Source organism: Bos indicus, chromosome 10 (genome assembly GCF_029378745.1).
Source record: "Bos indicus isolate NIAB-ARS_2022 breed Sahiwal x Tharparkar chromosome 10, NIAB-ARS_B.indTharparkar_mat_pri_1.0, whole genome shotgun sequence".
Classification (NCBI taxonomy): domain Eukaryota; kingdom Metazoa; phylum Chordata; class Mammalia; order Artiodactyla; family Bovidae; genus Bos; species Bos indicus.
This window is the reverse complement of record NC_091769.1, coordinates 101604862-101623386: the sequence shown is the minus strand read 5'-3', so window position 1 is coordinate 101623386 and position 18525 is coordinate 101604862. Positions and strand designations below refer to the sequence as shown.

The 18525-nt window shown below is 51.9% G+C and overlaps 2 protein-coding genes across 4 annotated transcripts in view; one reads left to right on the top strand and one right to left on the bottom strand.

The window, feature by feature from the left end:
* Positions 1 to 1902, top strand: part of NRDE2 (NRDE-2, necessary for RNA interference, domain containing) — a 49252-nt gene extending 47350 nt beyond the window's left edge. For all 3 annotated transcript variants that reach the window (XM_019969381.2, XM_070798017.1, XM_070798018.1), the window contains one exon: positions 122 to 1902. In XM_019969381.2, coding sequence (XP_019824940.2) covers positions 122 to 247 — 126 coding nt within the window. In that variant the 3' untranslated portion in view covers positions 248 to 1902. The remainder of the gene's footprint in view (positions 1 to 121) is intronic.
* On the bottom strand, positions 1653 to 14308 carry PSMC1 (proteasome 26S subunit, ATPase 1). Its single transcript, XM_019969382.2, has 11 exons — positions 14228 to 14308; positions 10256 to 10309; positions 9114 to 9210; positions 7985 to 8109; positions 7476 to 7661; positions 7185 to 7313; positions 5995 to 6091; positions 3934 to 4123; positions 3339 to 3490; positions 2859 to 3013; positions 1653 to 1977 (listed from the first exon to the last, which is right to left on the bottom strand). Exons 1-11 carry the CDS (start codon positions 14228 to 14230, stop codon positions 1843 to 1845), a joined length of 1323 nt encoding a protein of 440 aa, XP_019824941.1. The 5' UTR covers positions 14231 to 14308; the 3' UTR covers positions 1653 to 1842.
* Positions 14309 to 18525: the final 4217 nt, after the last annotated feature.

Here is an 18525-nt window from a genome sequence, read left to right as displayed (position 1 = left end):
CCCCACCCTGGAGAGAGGCCACGCTCCCCTGACCCCTGGGGCTCACTAAGGTGCCCCCGAGTTAGGGCGGGAAGGGGGCGGGGCCGGGGGGGTGCCCGCTGACCGGCGTCGCCCCGCCCAGGCGCTGTACATGGACGCCGTCGAGTACTTCCCCGACGAGATGCAGGAGGTCGTGGACCTGATGACGGAGAAGGAGCTGCGGGTGCGCCTGCCGCTCGAGGAGCTGGAGCTGCTGCTGGAGGACTAGACGCTGGGGGCCGGGCCCAGCCCCGGAACACGGGCATGCGCATGCCCAGACCTGTGCCCTGAAGGGTCCTCCCTGACGCGCGTCTAGGCTGTCAGTCTCACCTTCTGCAGTTTCTGCACATGCGAATGACACAAAGCTGACATTCTGCACACGATACATGTGAATGTGTGGAATGTGAATGTGAATGTGGCCGGTTGGCGTGCACAGACAAGGATCACGCCAAAGCTGTCACGGCTCGTGTGGGTCCTTCTGGTCCACTCTCCCCTGCCCAGCCCGGGTGAAGGTTCTTCTGTGGGCATCCTTGGGGATCCTGCCAAGTCTCCTGGCTCTTGCAGTCCAAAGAAAGGTCTGGTTACTCACCAGGCCCTCCGCCCTGCGGCTGGTGAGCCCATTCTGCCCATTTTTCAGACCAGAGCAGCTGGGAGTCGTGTAAAGCTTGGAGTTCTCAGCTGCATCACACGTGTCCTTCCTGTTCCCGGAGCTCCACTCGTGGACATCTCGCCTGCAGACCCGGCAGCCAGCGTCGCCGGAAGCTCATGCGCCTGGAGACCCTGGGCCCACCCGGCCCTGCTGAGTCAGATGGGGCTCTAGGAGGACTGAGTCAGGGGACTGAACAAACAAGGACCCCGCTGCAGGGGAGCGCGGCCTGCTCCTCCCCAGCAAACCCGTCTCTGCCTCAGAGACGCCGAACGTTCGCTTCCAGCTGCGTCAGCTGCGCTCTCATCCGATTTTCAAGAGCGGTGATCAACACCCGACAGAGCGGAAATGCTTTTTGTTCTGCGAGGTCCTGCTTTTTTAAACACAGTGGACTTCTCTGCATTGCGTTTCTTATTAAATCATGCTCTCTAGAACTGCTGAAAGCAAATTTCCTTGGCCCCTCATCCAGAAAAGCGGGTGTTGTGGAACCTGGGCTAGAAATGGACAGACACCGGCAGGGGAGAAGGGGCGCGTTCTGCAGTGGGTCTCGGGCTCTGAGGCTGAACGGAGCAGAGGCGAGAGCGTGGGGCAGAGGGAGCCAGGCGAGGGGCGGCGCCCGTGCTTCTGAACTCCCATGGGGGGTGGGGGGCGCGCTGACCTCCACAGGGCTGCCCTGGGGGTCTTCAGCCCTGCCCCTTTGAAATTCTGTTTGGAACCCCGTCTCAGCAGCACCAGCCCCTCCTTCCTGCCCTGGACCCTCCAAGGGCAGCCCTGGCCGGGGAGTCGCAGCCTTTGTTGACTCCACAGCAGAGGTGGTTGGCCGTGTGCTCACGAGCCAGCAGCTGCTATTTTAGAGCTGCCAGCTCGGCGCAGTGCCTTGGGGGCAGCAGGGACCCAGTCTGCAGTGCCCTGGTCCCCAGAGGCTTCCCCACACCTGGGCCCATCCACTCCTCCAGCCGAGCACCCAGCGTGTGGACAGGACTCCGTGTTAGAGAAAGCACGCTTTATTGGGACGCAGGCAGCCTGCCAGGCCCCTACACGCTGCGCTCGGGAGGGACACGAAACGCTCTGCCAACCGTGGCCAGTGAGCACACGGGCACCCAGGCAGGCAGCCTCCCACCTCACCCCTCCAGCAGCCAGGGCCCTCCCAGCCTCCCCTGGAAGGCAGCTCTGGCCTACTAGAGATAGAGCCCCTCTGGGGTGCCCTCCTGCTTTTTATAAAGAACATTTTCCTTCGACTTTTTGAAGTCTTCATTTGTTACTTTCATTCTGCGCTCTCTCAAGGCCATCAGACCAGCTTCTGTACAGATTGCCTGTAGGAGAGAACAGTGCATTCAGAGTGGAAAATACTTTTTATTCTAACAGTTCAGACAGCACTATTTTGAAATCTGGTGTTGGCATCCAGGCCAAACACAAATTTTTATCAAACTTGAATGTTTTAAACATTCTAATTATTTTCTCAGAGGACCTGAGGTGGCTTAACCTGGGAGTATTTCACTAAGGAAGAGGCCTGTCTTAGGTTCTAACTAGCTGTATAGCCTGGCAGGTCAGTAAATCCTCAAAGCTCCGCTTTGGTTAAAGGGAATAATCCTCCTAAGAAAGAGATAAAATGATATCCAGAAACTTAGCGGCCACATACAGTGACATCCATTTCATTTACCTACAGTCTTAAGAGAACACGTATTCTGGTTAAATATTTACAAGTTTCAGACAGTATATATTCGAATATATTCACTTTTTCAATCATCACTTGCCAAAAGTAAAACAAGAACCCAAGCAACGTGATGTGAGAGAAACACGGTCCTGGCTCTGCAGTCTCTCTGGCTATGGCCTCTAGCACCTCTCCTTGGGGTGAGGTGGAGCAGAGTGTTTCTGCCCGTGAAAGACGAGTAGAAGCTGACACCTGGGAAGTGAGGGGAGGAGTGTACGGGGTTCACCACGTTGCAACTTTTCTGAATGCTTGAAAAATCTTTCTAAATAAAAAGTTAAGACTTTAAATAATTTTACCTTCCTCCCCCGGTGAGACCAGCCTGGCTCCACACATGCCAATGAGACGCAGGCCAGTGCAGGCAGCGGGACCAGTATCGGTGCCTGTGCGGGGAGCAGGCTGTGCCCAGTCATGGCTGCCGCGCCCGGCCCCCTCGGTGTCTGGGAACATGGGATGAAACAAGTAAAACCCAGCCCAGCTCCTCACCTTGATGTCGGCACCAGAGAGGTCGTCTTTAGCCATGATCAAGTCGTCCAGGGTCACGTCGTCGGCCAGCGTCATCCTGCTCGTGTGGATCTGGAAGATGCGCTTCTTGGTCTTTTCGTCGGGCAGGGGGAACTCGATCTTCCTGTCGATGCGGCCTGTGGGCACACAAGGTTTCCAGTCACGGCCTGGCGCCCGGCCCTGGCTGAGAGGCCTCCGTCTCACCTGAGTGATCTCAGTCACACAGCGTCCCGTGCCAAATCTTAAAAAGCGTCTTGAGGCTACAAAAGGTCAGGCTACACAGAGTACATCACAATCCCACTTAATATTCTCTACGGGGACACAGTTTGGTAAGTTACTCAAGCTTCACGGCGGGATCTGCCTTCACACCACCACCTGGTAACCTCCCTCCCCAAAGTGCCCTTTAGAAACACAAATCCACCGAGCGCGTCCTCTCCCCGCGGCGGGGCGGCGCGGCGTGACCTGGTCTGATGAGGGCCGGGTCCAGCGTCTCTATCCGGTTTGTGGCCATGATGACTTTCACATCTCCCCTTGAGTCAAAGCCGTCCAGCTGGTTCAGCAGCTCCAGCATCGTTCGCTGAATCTCCCTCTCCCCGCCTGAGTTGGAGTCGTACCTGGGAGAGGAAGCCAGGGGGACGTGAGGACCCCGTGGCCTGGCTGGTGGAGGCACTCGGGACACGGCTGTCTCCACCCGTGTGTCCCACCTGCCCAGAGCCCAAGCTGCACCCACAATATCTTCTTTGTGGCCATTTTCATGCCTGAAATTGTATCCTTTTTATTCAGTCTCCACATGTGAGCTCCTCGAGGGCAGAGACCCATCTTTACCGCTGTCTCCAGGGTCCAGAGGGGGCCGGGCTCTGAGCTGGCGCTCACGGCACGGCTGCGGACGGACCGAATCCACTGACCGGGAGTCGTGCCCGGTACATGGGGAGCGGCACCGGGACCGCGGCAAGCCAGCACGCAGCCCCTCCGGGGCCTGCCCACGGTCCTCGTTCTCAGGGCAGAGCGGCACCGTGTCCACCCCTTAGTGACCCGAAAGAGGGAAGGCAAAGTCTACCTTTTCGTCCCAATAGCATCAATTTCATCAATAAAGACGATGGATGGTGCGTGTTCTTCAGCGACTCGAAACAGTTCCCGAACAAGCTTGGGGCCGTCGCCCAGGTACTTCTGAATGAGTTCAGAGCCGACCACTCGCAGGAAGGTGGCCGAGGTCTGGTTCGCCACTGCTTTGGCTAATAAGGTTTTCCCTATTTTAGATTGAAAAAGAAAGGAAAAAACCTTAAGTGCTGTTTTAACTTTAGAACTCTCATCACCACCTCAAAAGACATGAAGAATGGGTGGATCCCTCTATGAAAAGCATGTTCTCAAAGCAGACAAGGAAATTAAAAAAAACTGAAATACATATTTTGATTATTTTTAACTGTTTTCCTAAATTCATCATGATAATGTCAGAAAGTACTCTTATTGCAAGTTACTCAAAGTTGCACATAATATTCACCTGACCCCATTCAACGAGGGTTAGAGAACCAAACTCAACTCCTACGAGACTATCAGTGCTGAAAAAAGGCCGGGGAGCACCAGGCTTGACTGGAGGACAGAGCACGCTCCTGAGCAGGCCTGCTGCACCCCGGGGCCACCTGCAGGGGTCCCCAGGCTCTGGGCACCGATCAAGGACCAGCTCCTGACGAAGCCCACGACTGACCGCCACTAGCAGCTCAAGAGACTTCCCTGTCTGTGCTGTGCCCTCGTGGGACGCTCCTCACTGCTCTCAGGGCAGCCCTGACACTTCTCTCTCAAGTCGAGAACCAGAGTCAGCAAGGGTACCCACCCTGAGAACGTCAGAGCGCGAGACCTCGGCCCTGGGATGGTGACAGCTGGGAGAGGGCCACCCTCGGGCCCGTGTGGGGGAGGGAGCTGGCCAGGGACACACGGGATTCTGGGCCAGTGGTGAGGGGGACAGAGATCTAAGCTCTGCGACCAGGCGAGGCAGTGAGCTCCTCAATCGGGCAGAAGCTTCAGATGCTTATGAAAGGGCTGGACTACTCCCCGAGGGCGTCCGTTAAGGGCGGCGGACAGACCAGAAGGACCTCCTAAGTGGACGAGACCTTCCGGTCCAGACGCAGCCAAGCGCGGCTGCCGGGATGTTCAGCGAGCAGGGGGACCCCCAAGTGTCGCTGGCCTCTCCTGAAACCTGCTTTCCTGGGCTAAGAGGCTGCAGCAGCTCCCCGCCTCAGCACAGCGTCTCCCTGTCCCTCCCCGTGGGCGGTCCTCGATACAGATCCTCCTGCGAACACGGCTCAGTTCACTCCATCAAACAACCTCCCTTCCTCTGGAATTCACAGAGCAGTGAATTTACTAAGCCCTGAACTACACAACCCATGGAGGTCAGCCCACTGCCTGATGAACCAAGTACGTCCGTGCGTTTTTACCTTTACCCACGCACTCACCCGACGTGATACTCCGTCGCCAACAGCCCGGGGGAGCGCCCTGGTCTCAGCAGCACAGGAGCGCGGTCCCCGTGGGCCCGCACCTCTGCCGAGGCCTGCCACGCTCCGCACGTGGTCGGGGTCCTCAGGGAAGGGAGCAGGCATCGGCGCCTTCTAAAGCTCCCACGGGGATGCCAATGTACGGCCCAAGTGGAGCACCCTGTTTCCATTTTTTCTCACAAACTATTTTCAGTGGACTTACGTTACTCTTGATACTGAAAAGCACCATTTTGCAACATGGGCATCTCGCACATCCGAGCACACCACAGGAGTGCTGGGGGTCTGGACGTGCGCTCACACTGAGCAGGCACTTTTGGGGGGTGTCTCCTGGGGTCTCCTTTCTATTGTGACTCCTACAATCGTCAACATATTAACCCTGTGAGGCCCGCAGTCACGAGCCGACAGCTCAGTTCTCAGCACACCTGTGCAACAGCACGACGCCCTTTCACGTGACAAGCGTGCTTCCAGCGGGGCTGCTTATTCACAGCGTCCAATATGTCACTCAGAGCACATCTTTAAACTGAGGACTTGAGGCCCCCTCACTCAACGGCCAAGTGGTTATAACCAGCTAACGCTGCTGCTCAAGGAACGAGCTCAGTGCCTGGAAAGCGACCAACGCAGAGCACACACACCTGTGCCGGGCGGACCATAGAGAATGACCCCCTTGGGGGGCTTGATCCCCATCTCTTCGTAGTATTCAGGATGAGTGAGAGGAAGCTCCACGGACTCCTACAAAACAAACACGGGGTAGAGATGACAGGCTTTCCTGCTGAAACGTGTCCTGTCCACTCACTGGCGTCAAGGGTGTGTCTCAGTTGCAACAAAAACAAGCGAACATTTCCACTGTTGTTGTCAGAGACAATGCTGACCCCAGCGGCAGCCAGGCCACAGTGCAGAGGACCTGGGTTCCACGGGGCTCCCGGCGCCCTCCTGTCTCCCTCACACACCCGATTTCCCGAGAGTCAGCCCTGAGTGACATGTAACAGGGACAGTCGCCCTTGCCGAGGGAAGGACTATAAAGCGTGGATCCACACTTCCAGTGAGACTGCAGCGAGCGAGGCTTCCTGCTGCTGTCCCACCTCAAGCCAGGATGGCTCCCTCCCCACTGCCGGAGCCCCTGGGGCGCTGAGACAGCTCTGAAGGCCGAAAAGCCCGCAGCGGGCCACCCCGTGTGCCCCACCCAGGGCCGGGACTGCGGTCTAGCCCAGAACTGTGCGCCACCGCCCTGCCCCAGACATCACCTGGGGCTTTCTGTGTAGCCGCAGCTGCAGTCAACCAACTGGAAACACATTCACACAGATAATTACTAAATGTTACATATGAAGTGTGTTAAGCTGCAGCTGCTATAAGAACTATCATACAATTTATTCTTACTTCTGTTACTTAACTCAGTATTAGCAACACAAAATACCGCCATTGGCCAGCTCTGGGTCAGTTACTGGTCTGATCAATAAAGAAAAAACAGGACTTCCCTGGTGGCCCAGTGGTTAAGAATCTGCCTGCCAACACAGGGGCACAAGTTGGATCCCTGCTCCAGTAAGATTCCACGTGCTGAGAGGCAACCAAGCCCACGTGTCACAGCTACTGAAGCCCGCCTGCTCCGGGGCCCTCACCAGAAGGAGCCACCACAGTGAGGCCCACGCACCGCCACGGAGTAGCCGTGTTTGCCACAACGAGAGAAAGCGCCCTGCCTGACACAGCAGCAGAGACCCAAGGCAGCCCAGAACAAAGCTAGAGGAGAAAACACGCGGAGCAGCTGCAGGCGCCCTCACGAGGCGGCAGTGAGCAGCGAGGCTAGCCCAGGGCGGGCTCCCAGACGCACCTTGATTTCCTGGATCTGGTTGTCCAGCCCCCCAATGTCGGCGTAGGTCTCTTGGGGCGCCTTTTCCACCTTCATCACTGTGACCAAGGGGTCCGTGTCGTCCATCAGCACCCCGATCACCGCGTGCACCTGAGAGGAAGCAGGGACTTTCACCGCCGGATCCCGAGGCACACCGCCTCTGTCCGCACCGGGGTGGCAGCCACGGAACCCGCCCTGCCCTCGGCCGTGCTCCGGCGCCGGCTCCACGGGACGGGGGCAGCCTGAGGGGAAGAGCCCCGCGCAACGCCTGACCTTGTGGTTGAGCAGCACGGAGCAACCGGGCTCCAGCAGGTCCTTGTCTACGAACGAGAGGATGCTGACGTAGTGCTCCGAGCCCACAGACGTGGACACGATGGCGTGGTTGTCATCGATGATCTCCTCCAGGGTCCCTACTGACATCGGCGTCCCCCGGAGGTCATCCACCTTTGACCTCTCCTCCTACGTGAGAGCAGGCCAAGAAAGAGAGGCTCAGACTAAAAAGCAGACGGCGCGGACAGTTCGCTTGATTTAAACACAGTTGGTGCTTTTAAAAGGCGGCTAAATAATAATCCGTTAAAGCCTGAAAGGCTCAGCTGTTTAGTTCTCGGTTCTACACAGAATTTGTGAAAGAAACAAGTTACAGTCACTTGATTTAAACACAGTTGGTGCTTTTAAAAGGCGGCTAAATAATAATCCATTAAAGCCTGAAAGGCTCAGCTATTTAGTTCTCGGTTCTACACAGATTTTGTGAAGAAACAAGTTACAGTAATTTGCCAATTTACCTCTTGCTTTTCTTCTAACGGCTTCATCTGCTCCTGGTTTCTAATGAACTCCTCCTCCATGAGGAGATAGTCTTTAATTCTCTCTAGCTTCAGCAGTTTTAACCGGCACTGAGTGTGAGGCGTCACTGTGATTGAAAAACAGTCTTGTTATACTTGGAGCCTGAAGTCTGCAATTAATTCAGTTCACCCTTGGAGGGGGGGAAGTTAACACTTAAAACAAGCTTATTTTTAGTTGGGTAGACTCTGAGAAATGCAGTTTAGTGACCTGAAGTAAGCACGTGCCTAAAGGCAGAGGGGAGAGCGATGAACAGACAGAAATGCCACCTTTACCACATACTAATTATCCGTAACTTGACTCTACTTTTGAACTTTATATGCTCTTCTGCTGGTCTGATGACCTTTTTTTTTTTATCAATACCATACTGATTCACTATAACAGGTCAATGGCACATTTTAAGCTGCCTGACTCAACTATTAACTGAGCACTGCTTTAAAAATCAGTTTACTGCACTTCAGCCGGAAGAGGCTCGTCCAGGTGGTAGATGAGGGTGGTGGAGGTGTCTGAGCTGAAGTCTGCAGGGATGAGGCGCAGGCGGCCGTGGAAGCACTGCAGAAGGACGTGTTAAGCGGAGGGAAGCAGAGCCCCGACGCGCGAGGCAGAGAGTGAACCACACGCAGAGGGCGAGAGGCTGAGGCCAGAGAGGCGGGCCGAGTCTGCCGCCTGTTCTGCGTCTTACTCCTTATTTAGCAGGAAGACTTGAAAAATCTTATGTTCGGGCATAAACTCATGCTGTGAGTTCCAATACAGTGGCATTCCATTTTTTCATGAAATAAGTGTACCTCTAAGGTAACCAAGCTCAACCTGAGTTTTCTACCCTGACCCTGTACTCTAATACCCTAGACAAGCTGCTTATTTAAAAGAAATTAATGGACTTTCCTGAAGTGAGATACAGTTGTATCCTCTGTATACTGTTAAAACTAAAACATAGCTTTTATTCCAACCTAGAGAATGCCACACACAGTCACAGGCCTGGAGCTTCAACCACACGCTACTTCCTGTCTGTCCACACTCAGCCCTCTAAGCTGAACACAGAGACGGGGCCCCCGGGAACTGGAACCGCATCATTACCCAGGGGCAGTTTGCTGGCAGCATCTGGTCCCTTTGTCTTCTTCTTCTTTTTCCCAACTCGAGTTGGTACAGGAGGTTCATATTTCTTTTTCTTGTCCTTGGGTTTTCAGAACGGCGTAGAAAAAAAAAAAAAAAAATCACAGAGATCATATTAAAACCCAAACGTAGTTCTGCAGGACCGTCATCTATTTCCAGGTGGTATAATTTTCCCTGTCCTTTAGGATGTTATTAAAAACTGTCCTTAAAAAAAAAATAAACAAGAAAATTTGTTTTTCATTCTTTCAATTTTTATGTGTGAACATAATTATCTTTTTTTTTAATATATAATACACACTAATAGACTATTCAGCAGAGATATTACTCCCTGCTGACTACTCTCCGTCTAGTCAAAGCTATGGTTTTTCTAGTAGTCATGCATGGATGTGAGAGTTGAACTATAAAGAAAGCTGAGTGCCGAAGAATTGATGCTTTTGAACTGTGGTGTTGGAGAAGACTCTTGAGAGTCCCTTGGACTGCAAGGAGATCCAACCAGTCCATCCTAAAGGAAATCAGTCCTGAATATTCACTGGAAGGACTGAGGCTGAGGCTGAGGCTGAAACTCCGGTACTTTGGCCACCTGATGCGAAGAACTGACTCATTGGAAAAGACCTTAATGCTGGGAAAGATTGAGAGCAGGAGGAGAAGGGGACGACAGAGGATGAGGTGGTTGGATGGCATCACTGACTTGATGGACATGAGTCTGAACAAGCTCTGGGAGTTGGTGATGGACAGGGAGGCCTGGTGTGCTGCAGTCCATGGGGTCACAAAGAGTCAGACACGACTGAGCGACTGAACTGAATAGGTCATTCAATAAGGAACAGAGGTCAGAATTCAAAGTTACATGCCAGAAGCTGGAGTTAAATAATTTGACACAACTTTTCACACCTAAGGACGTTAAGCACTAAAATCACAGACGGTTTACCGCTTCTGGAATGTGACTACTTTACATCTAAAAGTTATTAATTCATTAATACCTACTTGCTGGTCAATACTCTCTTGTAAAACATGAAAAGGCTATTTGAATTCCCAAGACCTTCTCAGCTGAGAGCTGACGTTCCCACAATGCACTCACATCGCAGACACCTGGCTTCACACTTATTTACCTTATCGTCCTTCTTGCCGCCTCCAGGACCGTGGCCACCACTCTGACTTTGACCCTGAAAAAAAATTTAAGCAGAGCATTAAAAAAATTCAGGGGAGTTTCCCTGGTGGCTCAGTGGTAAATAATCCACCTGTAATGCAGGAGATGCATGTTTGACTCCTAAGTCAGGAAGATCCCCTGGAGAAGGAAATAACAACCCACTACAGTATTCACGACTGGGAAATCCCAAGGACAGAAGATGCTAGTGGGCTACAGTCCACAGGATCTCAGAGAGTCAGACATGACTTAGTGACTAAGCAACAACTTAAATTTAGAACACCATCATTTCAAAAAACCCTCATTCTCCTGTGATTCTAAGACACCAACACTCCCCCTCATTTTAACATTTCTGAACTCAAGGTACACCTTGCAGTCAATGTGTAAATTTAACGTGGCAAAAATTTTTTCCTGAAAAGCTGTTAGTAAATCAGTGCTGCACTTTGCCACAGACTGCATCTTGAATCGAGGACAACTCCATTAAGAAAAGGGATGTAATATGTTATAAGGGCTTCACAGTTGGAGCTGACAGTAAAGAGCCTGCCTGCCAATGCAGGAGACAGGTTCGATCCCTGGGTTGGGAAGATCCCCTGGAGGAGGGCATAGCAACCCACTCCATGGAGAATGCCTGGGAAATCCAATGGACAGAGGACTCTGGCAGCCTACAGTCCACGGGGTTGCAAAGAGCTGGACACGAGTCAAGTGACTCAGCGTGCACGCACAATGTGTCATGAGACCAAGACCCTCACCATCCCTTCCTGAGGGGAAGGTACAGACCTGGATATTTTCTAATATAAAACTACCCAGCTGAGGCCACCAAGAGTATGCAACTGGGCCATGATGAGAGCTCGTCATTTAACCTGTTCAACAATCATGTGTCAATCACTGACTCCTTACGAAGGACACACCAAGATCCAGGAGACTCTCCTTTCCATGGCAGCTTAAATAGCACCCATCCCTAAAGTCTGGGGCACTCAGGTAGGTCCTTCTTCCCAATTTAAAAAGCTGAATCACCATAAGCTATCAAGAACTTAGTGTATTAGTAAGTTCAGGAGGATTTCTGATTTTAAAACAGACCCTTCAGTTACAGGACAATGTCTTACACAGAGCAAGGTCTCAGAAACAACAGCTTTTTAAATAAGCAATAGTGAATTTACTTGATTAGAGGGCCCTCTGCTGCTAAGTCACTTCAGTCGTGTCTGACTCTGTGCGACCCCATAGACGGCAGCCCACCAGGCTCCCCCGTCCCTGGGATTCTCCAGGCAAGAACACTGGAGTGGGTTGCCTTTTCCTTCTCCAATGCATGAAAGTGAAAAGTGAAAGTGAAGTCGCTCAGTCGTGTCCGACTCTTAGCGACCCCATGGACTGCAGCCTACCGGGCTCCTCTGTCCATGGGATTTTCCAAGCGAGAGGACTGGAGTGGGTGCCGTTGCCTTCTCCGAGAGGGCCCTCTAAGCCCCCTCAAATCACTTCCACATAGGCACCTGTAAGTTCAATCACCAGCTTCAGTATCAAGATAAAACAACCCCCTAAAGGAATTAAGGTCGAATCTATTTCCCCATTTGCAAGATTCTAAAAACTTTGCACTTTCTTCTGAAGAAGGTAATTAAGGGCTCTGAGAAATTTGGGGAAACACAATTAGTTTTACTGCAATAAGCCGTCCAAGTTACAGGCCTTTAACAATTTGGCTTAGAGGTTAAGGCGTCTGCCTCCAATGCGGGAGACCCGGGTTCGATCCCTGGGTTGGGAAGATCCCCTGGAGAAGGAAATGGTAACCCACTCCAGTATTCTTGCCTGGAGAATCCCATGGACAGAGGAGCCTGGCGGGCTACAGTCCACGGGGTCGCAAAGAGCTGGACACGACTGAGCCACTCGACTTCACTTCACACCCCTCGGGACACGTGCTGTTGACGGGGCAGCCAGTGTCTGCGGTGTGTTTATTAGGTGCCTAAGTCTGTACAGGGCGTTTTCCTTCACTATCACATTTACACCAGGCAGTTCTTCAGGCAGGTTTCACCATTACTACTTCCTAGATGAGGGACTGCAGTGCCCTAAGAACACGGGCTGTGGAAATAAACGCATCCAGGTCTGGATGCCGCCTTCATTCCTAACAGTCTCTGTGACCTCAGGGAAGTAGAGTCAGCTCTCCGAGCCTTGGTGTCCTAACTGGAAAGTAGGGATGACATTAGCTCCTCTATGTTGCTGGAAGCGAGTAACGGAGGTAAAACCACTTCTGCATGACTCACAGTACCTACTCACCAACACAATGTTATTGCTGAATAAGAAATGTTAGGGTCAGGACCTCCTCGGGCTGGTTAAAAAGTCTGGGCTCCGAAATCCTTTCTGGTTCAGGTCTCCGCCCCTCCCCATCTCTGTTTAAAATCCATCCTGGTTCAGGTCTCCCCTCTCCTGTTCCCCCCATCTCTGGCTCTGTCCAGGCCGCCTTATCTTATTGGACCGCTTGTCTCCCAACTGAGGTTTCCAGGTCTAGTCTCTTCCCTCACCCATTCGGATATTACCTTCTACAACAAAGAGCTGACCCTCTGAATCGCCTCAAAAACCTTCAACGCCTGGCGCTTGCCAAACTGGCTTCAATTAACCTTTCCCAGGTTTGTCTACCCGTCCCATGACCCTCCACGTCTGGCCGCACAGGAGGACACTTCCCCGAGGCAGTCCCAAACGTCTCCACGTCTGGGGCATTTACACGATGCTTCTCAGCCTCAAGTGACTGCGTGCGTTACACTAAACGGTAAGCGGCGTGCTGAACAAACAGAGCCTACGAAGTTGCCACCATCGTTACCCTAGTTTACAGACAAGGAACCGAGGCTCAGAGAGGTTACGTGACTTGACAGCTGTCACAAAGCTGGTCGGAGAGACAGCGCAGTCCTGGCCACTGGACACCTGTATCTGTGCTTCTCTACTGCATGGGTCACTAGTAGATCACAGCACACCCCCAGGCCCTGAGGATAAGAATAACGACCTCCAGGGACTGCTGAGAAGAATAACGAGCAAATGTTGGGAAAGTACTTGCCATGTGCTTGTCAGGCCTAGAATACTGCTACCAAAAAGTCCTTCCAGGACCTGCTTGAGTCTGCGGCGGGACCTGCTGCTGCTCACCATACAGACCAAACATACACCCGCTCAGGCCCTTTGCCCTTCCAGTCCTACTAGGACCAGTCTTCCTCGGGTACCTGCACAGGCTCCCCTCTCACTGGACTCAGGCTTCGCCTCCTCACTGAGGCTCGCTGACACCCTGTGTAAAACGGCCACCTCTCCCGCCCTTACAGAACTGCCACGAGCAAAGGCCACTCGCCCGTCCCCATCCCGCCCCGACACAGCATCACATACTCCTTTCTCTGTCTCTGTTTAACCTGCCTTCTAGAGAATGCAAGCTTCAAGACACAAAGACTGGCTCAGTCCTGCCCGTCCTCTGTATGTGCAGCGCCTAGAGCAGAGCCTGGATCCCGCCCCCACTCCCCCCACCAACCCCTCAAAGAGCGGCATCAACCCGGGAGCAAAGAAACCAACGCGAGCTAAGCGAGGCCCCGAGGCGCCTGTGCACCGCCCCCGCGCCGCGCGGCCCCTACGACCCGCTCCCACCGTCCCCTCTGCCGCGCGGCCCCGAGGCGCTTGGCCCGGTGACTCGAGGAGGCTTCGGCCGAAACGCCCCGCGCCGAGGGGCAGCGCCCGGCTGGAAAGGGACAAAGCCAGCCCACCTCCGCCGCCCCGCCGCCCCAGGGGCCCGCCCGGCGCCGAGCCCCGGCCCCGGGGAAAGGCCGGCCGGCCCGCCGTGGTCCTCAACGCGCTCCCCAGGCGCCTTCGGGCCTCCCCGGAGACCGGGGCGGGCAGACCCGGGGCCTCCGGCGGCGGCCGGCTTCTCTTGCCGTGGGCCGCCTGCACCCCTCGCCACGGCCAGCCGAAGCCCTTAGTCACTCACCATCTTGCTCCGGCCGCTCCAGCCGCCGCCGCCGCCGCCGCCGGAAGTGCGCCGCCAGGGCAGTGCGTCAGGGCGGAAGTTGCCGGGGGCGCCACGGAAGCCGACAGGGGCCAAATCTCGCGAGGCTCGGGCTGCGCCCTCTGGGCCTGTGCGAGCGGACGGGCGGTGATGCTCTAACTCACAAGCGAGACGTGGGTCTTGTTGAGCTTTCACTTGAAAAAAATGTTTAAATCGCAGTTATTAGGTTATTGTCAACAAGTTAAGACAATGACCTCTACTGTCAAAGGCAGTTGTGAAGATATAAACAATTTTAAATAGGCCAAAATCAAAATGAGACCTTGCCTTAACTTCTCCAGGAACCGGAGTAGTCTTTGGAACCGCGAGGTTGACATATACTTTTGCACCAGCATTTCACGTCTAATTTGGTCTCTGGAATTAATCTGCTCATCTGAGAAGTTGTCTCATGAAGCATCTAAATCTGGTGGTTTGTTTTTTTCCTGATGACTTGTGACCTCTAGTCAAAATGCCGAATGTTGTCTTAAAAGCCCTCATCTTGCACCGCGTTTGTATCCTCATGTATTACATCCATCAGGACATCAGAAAGAAACAAAGCTGGGACTTCCCCGGCTGTCCAGGGGCTAAGACTCCCTTCCAATGCGAGATAAGATCCCACATTCAGTTCAGTTCAGTCGCTCAGTCGTGTCCGACTCTGCGACCCCATGGACTGCAGCACACCAGGCCTCCCTGTCCATCACCAACTCCCAGAGTTCACTCAATCTCATGTCCATCTCATCGGTGATGCCATCCAACCATCTCATCCTCTGTCGTCCACTTCTCCTCCCATCTTCAGTCTTTCCCAGCATCAGGGTCTTTTCCAATGAGTCAGCTCTTCGTATCAGGTGGCCAAAGTATTGGAGTTTCAGCTTCAGCATCAGATCCCACATGCCACCCTGCCAAAAATATCGAGAACATAAAACAGAAGCAGTGTTGTAACATTCAAAACAGCCTTTAAAAAAGAAAATAAAGATGGCAAGCACCCTTTTAGTCTCCAGAGACTTCCATAGTAGGTGTTCAAAACACTGAACTGGAGAGATGGATTTGTCTGATCTGTCCCGCAACCCCCTGCCCAATTTTGAAACACTAAAAATATTTATCTAACACACAACAGGAAACGACTCTTTCCATTCATCACCACTAAAATGCTGTAACGGAAAGTGTTGATAACTGTCCGGCTCCACTAACAAATCTGGCATCTACTTCATGCATGAAATGATGCGATAGGTTAGGGGCAAGACAGCTCTCCCTTCATGACTGCTGAAAACAATTCCAGAGTTGTACAGAATGTCTAGGCAATCTGTGTGTAATCTGAAGAAGTGTGTTCCTGAGATGGCATCACGTTTGAAGAACATGGGCTAGTAGTCTCAACGTAATTATTCTGGAGGATATTCACTAAGAGGTACTTCTTAACACAGAGCAAACCTGGTCCTCTCTTTTCTCCCCATCACGGACCCCCGTATTCACTCAGCTGACAGCCAGCAACGTATAGGAAGAAATCAACAGTTGAGAATTTCTCTCCGCAATACACTACATCTTTTATTTAAAAAAGAATAGTTGAAGAGGCAGTCAGCTCAGGGGTTAAGAGTGTGGGCTGCCACTTCCAATCTCCTTCCTGGCCTTCTCCCCAAGGTGCTGTGTGGTCTTGGTGAGCTATTTAAGTCCCTTTGTGACTCAGTTTTGCTTTTGTGAAACTCAAATCTTTGCATTCAATAAATTAGGAGCTTGGGATTAACATACACACACTATTGTTAATGTGTGTATCTATTTATATATATATATATAAAATAGATAAACAATAAGGACCTATTGTATATATGGGGAAAGAATCTAAAAGAAGAATGAATGTGTGTGTATGTACATGTTGTTATATGTGTACACACACAGCTGAATCACCATGAGGTACACCTGAAATTAACACAACATTGTAAACCAGCTATACTCCAATAAAAGTTTTTAAAACCATTACTCCTTCACAGAGTCCTTGTTTCAGGACGGAAGTGCCTGGAATTTTAAGCATCAGCTACAATTAGTAGTAGTAGTATTTTTAATATACAAGTTTCTCCTGGTTTCCTCATTCTGTTCTACATCAGATGGTCACATGTTGCTCACAAAATTTATAATCTGTTGGTGCAAAGCAGAGAAAAATGAGCTTCTGCTTCCTAAGCCAAGATCAGAAACTAGCTTCACAGGGGCAAGGAAAGATCCCAGAACCTAGAACATAGACTCGATAGAGTCCATGTATTATAGTTAGGAAGGAAGCTTCTCCCCAGACCTAGAGGATAGTGGGAATGAGAGAGAGGCTTACGAGGGAGGGATACATGTATGCATGTGGCTGACTCACTTCACTATACAGCAGAAAGTGGCACAGCACTGAGAGGCAACTGTACCCCAATTAAACAAAGAGCACATGTGAAGCTGAGTCACTCTGCTGCCCACCTGAAACCATCGCAGCACTGTTAATCAACTATAGTCCAACACAGAACGTTCTTCTTGTTGTGTTGAGTTGCTTAGTTTCGTCCACCTTTTTGTGACCCCATGGACGGCAGCACGCCAGGCTTCGCTCTGTCCCTCACCATCTCCCGGAGCTGGCGCAAACTCATGTCCATCTCGTCAGTGATGCCATCCAACCATCTCTTCCTCTGTCATCCCCTTCTTTTCCCACCTTCAATCTTTCCCAGCATCAGGGTCTTTCCCAATGAGTCAGCTCTTCGCATCAGGTGGCCAAAGTATTGGAGTTTCAGCTTTAGCATCAGTCCTTCCAAAGAAATCCCAGGGCTGATCTCCTTCAGAATGGACTGGTTGGATCTCCTTGCAGTCCAAGGGACTCTCAAGAGTCTTCTCCAACACCACAGTTCAAAGGTATCATTTCTTTGGCGCCAAGCTTTCTTTATGGTCCAACTCTCACATCCATACATGACCACTGGAAAAACGATAGCCTTGACTAGATGGACCTTTGTTGGCAAAATAATTTATCTGCTTTTCAATATGCTGTCTAGGTTGGTCATAGCTTTTCTTCCAAGGAGCAAGCATCTTTTAATTTCATGGCTGCAGTCACCATCTGCAGTGATTTTGGAGCCCCCAAAATAAAGTCTCTCACTGTTTCCACTGTTTCCCCATCTATTTGCCATGACGTGATGGGATCAGATGCCATGATCTTAGTTTTCTGAATGTTGAGTTTTAAACCAACTTTTTCACTCACAGAACTACTTGGTACTAAAACAGTACCTCCTGGCCTGGAGTAAGCACTGTCTGTATTTATGTGAAACTGTTTTTTTAAATAAATGGTGTAGGTAAAATGAGTGGAAGTTTGATAACCTGCTATGCCCGTGGGTGTGTTTCCTGAAGCTGGGTGACAAGGAGGCCTGAGAGGTGACCGGCACCTGCAGTTTAGGAACTCACCAGCAGGGGGTGCCATGCAACCAAATAGTTCCCAGCGGTCGGATTATTAATAGATTTTCCTTGTAATTTTAATTATGATTAAATAGATTATTATTAATATTTACTTTGCCTTTGGAGGTGCTGCTCCTCCGAAGCGCCCGAGCTGCCCCTGCTCCCTCTCCAACACTCCTTGCTCACCCACTCCTCACTTGTGCCCGCTTCGGGCACTTGATCCCCAGATACATGAGATAAATCTAAAGAGTTTGGATTCCACTTGCTCTTACCAGTGCCCACTGGCCACCTTCTTAGGGGCTCAGATGACCCCACAGAATGCTTTGAGTTTATCCTATTACCCCTCAACGTGCAGATGAGAACTGGGGCTCAGAGACATTAAATGAGGTGCTCGAGACCACATCACTCATGTGCAGTCAGGTCCAACCTAGACATGCTGGCTCTCAACCTTATTTTCATCTGTTTTCAGAGGAAAATACAGAGGGTTTTAGAACTGGGATGCAGCGTCAAGTTCACATTCTACACTTTCCAGACGGTTGCTTAGTGTCTCAGCCAGCCCCTGGGGGACCCACGACCTCTGCTTGGGGACATCTCTGCCCGACTTCCTCCTACTTAGCTTTCAGGTCTCAGCTTAGATGCTGCGGGGAGCTAGCCAGAACTGCGGAGCTGCTACAAAGAGTATTTAGAAGCTGAAAACGTGAGAGAGTCAGCAGAGACAGTAAGAAACCGTGGAGCTGCCTTATCTGACTGAAAGCAGCAACTGTTGGGAAGTGGGCCTTCCCAGGCAGCGCTAGCGGTAAAGAACTTGCCTGCCAGTGCAGGAGACGCAAGAGATGCAGGTCCAGCCCCTA

Bases quoted from the DNA above. Each gene is read 5' to 3' on its own strand.
- PSMC1 (XM_019969382.2), bottom strand. The intron at 7,662-7,984 runs GTAAATTGGCAA...GCTCTCACGTAG, and splicing joins CGTTAGAAGAAAAGCAAGAG to GAGGAGAGGTCAAAGGTGGA. The intron at 7,314-7,475 runs GTCAGGCGTTGC...GCTTCCTCTCAG, and splicing joins CCGTGCTGCTCAACCACAAG to GTGCACGCGGTGATCGGGGT.